General features: G+C 40.5%; 1 protein-coding gene across 2 annotated transcripts in view; it reads right to left on the minus strand.

Moving 5' to 3' along the window:
- The window catches only part of LOC138012953 (tyrosine-protein phosphatase non-receptor type 4-like), a 48,757-nt gene that overhangs the window by 33,739 nt on the left and 12,518 nt on the right, over window positions 1-2,500 (minus strand). For both annotated transcript variants that reach the window (XM_068859898.1, XM_068859897.1), the window contains exons 11-12: window positions 2,386-2,449; window positions 863-960 (exon numbers count right to left, since the gene is read on the minus strand). In XM_068859898.1, the coding sequence (XP_068715999.1) occupies window positions 863-960; window positions 2,386-2,449 (162 nt within the window). The remainder of the gene's footprint in view (window positions 1-862; window positions 961-2,385; window positions 2,450-2,500) is intronic.

A 2,500-nucleotide genomic window follows, 5' to 3' on the forward strand; every position in this document is an offset into this window, starting at 1 on the left:
AAAACAGAGCGAGGCCCCAATCTGAGATTGCCCTGCACAGAACAGACGACAACATCAGGGAATTCCTCCTCGAGTTTCTCTTTAAAACATTGATGAGATTTAGCATCGCATTCACGAGAAATTGCAAACAGGAAACGGCAGGTTACCGCTTGTTTATACAAAAAAATGAAAAGTCTCTTATTCTAACTTCTCTTTCTGCTTTGAGAAGTTGCTCAAGGCAAGGAATCAGCTAAAATCAAATAAGCTTCTTTGATTTTTGCCAAAACGCAAATTTCAATGCCGTAAGCGCGAGCTCAACTCTCTCTAGCACGTAGGGATAATTTCTGTGGGTGTTTGTTTCGCGGAGCCCTCAAGCACCAAAACATTCGAGTTGGGCGTCCCAGAATAAGTATCCTGGAGGCTCTAAAGTCAAGAGAGACTTGATAGATCCCAAAATCCCCACCAGGCATCGGCTAGTGAGCTGGTTCTAATGGAGGTCATTGCAACATGATTCGAAGAGACATGATCACCAAGAAACTGACAGGTAGATGAAAGAAAGACGACCCTGATGGCTGTAATCATGACACCGTCAATTTATACTGCAGAGGGTGTCTTGAAAACGAAGACCATAAGACCCTGAAAAACTCCGGCGAAAACTCGAAAACGAAGAAAGTAATCCAAAATCCTCAATTTGACTAACCTAGGCCTAAAGTTGGTTTTTAGGCCTAGGGTTAGCCAAATTGTGGGTTTTGGGTTACTTTCTTCGTTTTCGAGTTTCCTGGGTCTTAGTGTCTTCGTTTTCAGGACACCCTGCTGCAGACATCTGCCAACACACTGTAATTGTCGTCCAATACTAACTTACAGTAGTAAATCTTTAACTAACCTATAAAAGGTGTGATATTCAACACAAGTTTTCCAGAGGGTTTTGCATGCTCGGTAGGTTGGCATGTGAAAACCAATCACATTATCCGTCCATTCATTCTGAAAATATTAAAAAATCAAGTGTCAATTTCATGTGCTTGTTAAATGTTCAGTGTTCTGTAATCAATACAATGTAACCTTGTTGCAGAGTTTCTGAGCATTGGAAATAACGAGAGGGAAGATAAAAGTGAAACCATTTTACAAACACTTCACATGTGGAGGCAGTGTGGCCCAGTGGTTAGGGCGCTTGCCTTGAGCTCCGGAGATCCCGGGTTAAAGACCCGCTCTGACCACTCGCTGAATTTGATCCTGGTAGTCCCTGGTTCAACTTCCCAGCTGCACTTGTAAATAGCCAACTGGTTTGCCTCCGGCCAGTTGGGATTCTTAACAGTCGTTGTTGTTCTGTTCTGTCGTTTCGTTGAGTTTTATTGGCCCTGAAAAGCCCCTATGGGGAGCGGTCAATTAAGTATGTATTTTTGTATTTTGTACATGTATTACCTACTTTTTGAAGAGGTCTTATTCATTTTGACAAGTGACTTACTTTATTGCATATTTGATTTCGTTATAGCGTGAAATTTAAAAAAGTTTTCATTTTATGTGTTTTCGTGTATTCTTATTATTTTAGAAGTTGCATGTATACACTTATTTTTTATAAGGCAGCGTTTACAAGAAAGCGGTTTCAATTGTAACCGCATCAAATTCGATGTGGTTGCGCCTTCTGTTCGTTCCGATCGAGACCGTTGGAGAAACCGGGTCGATTTGAAAACGCTGCCAAAAGGGAAGAGTTTTCAAAACGATACGGTTTCACCTGTCGTGTAAACAGCGAAACCGCATCAATTTGAATACGGTTACTTTTTGGCGCGAAATTTGCATTGCTTGATTCAAAATGCTGAATTTTAATAGAACGTAGTGCAGCGCTCGCTTATACCATCACGATTTTGATTTTCTGGCGAAAACGATTGCGCGTAAACACTTCCAAACTGCATAGATTTTGACACGGTTTTTCCAAACCGCATTGATTTTGGCGCAGTTTCAAAGTCATGAAACGTGTCGATGTAAAACCGCGTACGTGTTAACGCTGCGTAAGAAATCGTGCCGCGAACATGAGTGCATTTCATGATTATTTTGTAGGCATGACTGATGTTTTGAACGTTCTCAAAATTGCGAGTAAGCAACTGGCAGTAGTCGAGAACTTTTAAAAAAGATTTCTTATTTATTACACCATAAATTTCTGGAGTGAGCTGGCCTAGGGTTGCTGCAGTCAAGAAGGCAGTCCCCTCCGGCATTCTGACACAGATTGTAGACTGTGCCATAACTTGGTTTTCCTCCTTCTTCAAACACTAACTTTTATTGAATTTGAGTTGATTTAAATTTAATAGTGGTGTCCTCAACAAGTGTTTCAAGGATAACAAATTAATCAAGGCTGACATTTCCATTAAATTGCTGGTAACAAATTGTCATTAACATCTAAATCAATGGACCTACCCAATCTGGTCTAATCTGAACAAAGAACCGTTTCCTTTTGAAGCAAACTTTAACAATTTTTGACCTGAAAAATGCAGATTGCGTTGAGGCATGGAATGTGCAGTAAGGAAATAAA

This window comes from Montipora foliosa, chromosome 8, assembly GCF_036669935.1.
Source record: "Montipora foliosa isolate CH-2021 chromosome 8, ASM3666993v2, whole genome shotgun sequence".
NCBI classification, from domain to species: domain Eukaryota; kingdom Metazoa; phylum Cnidaria; class Anthozoa; order Scleractinia; family Acroporidae; genus Montipora; species Montipora foliosa.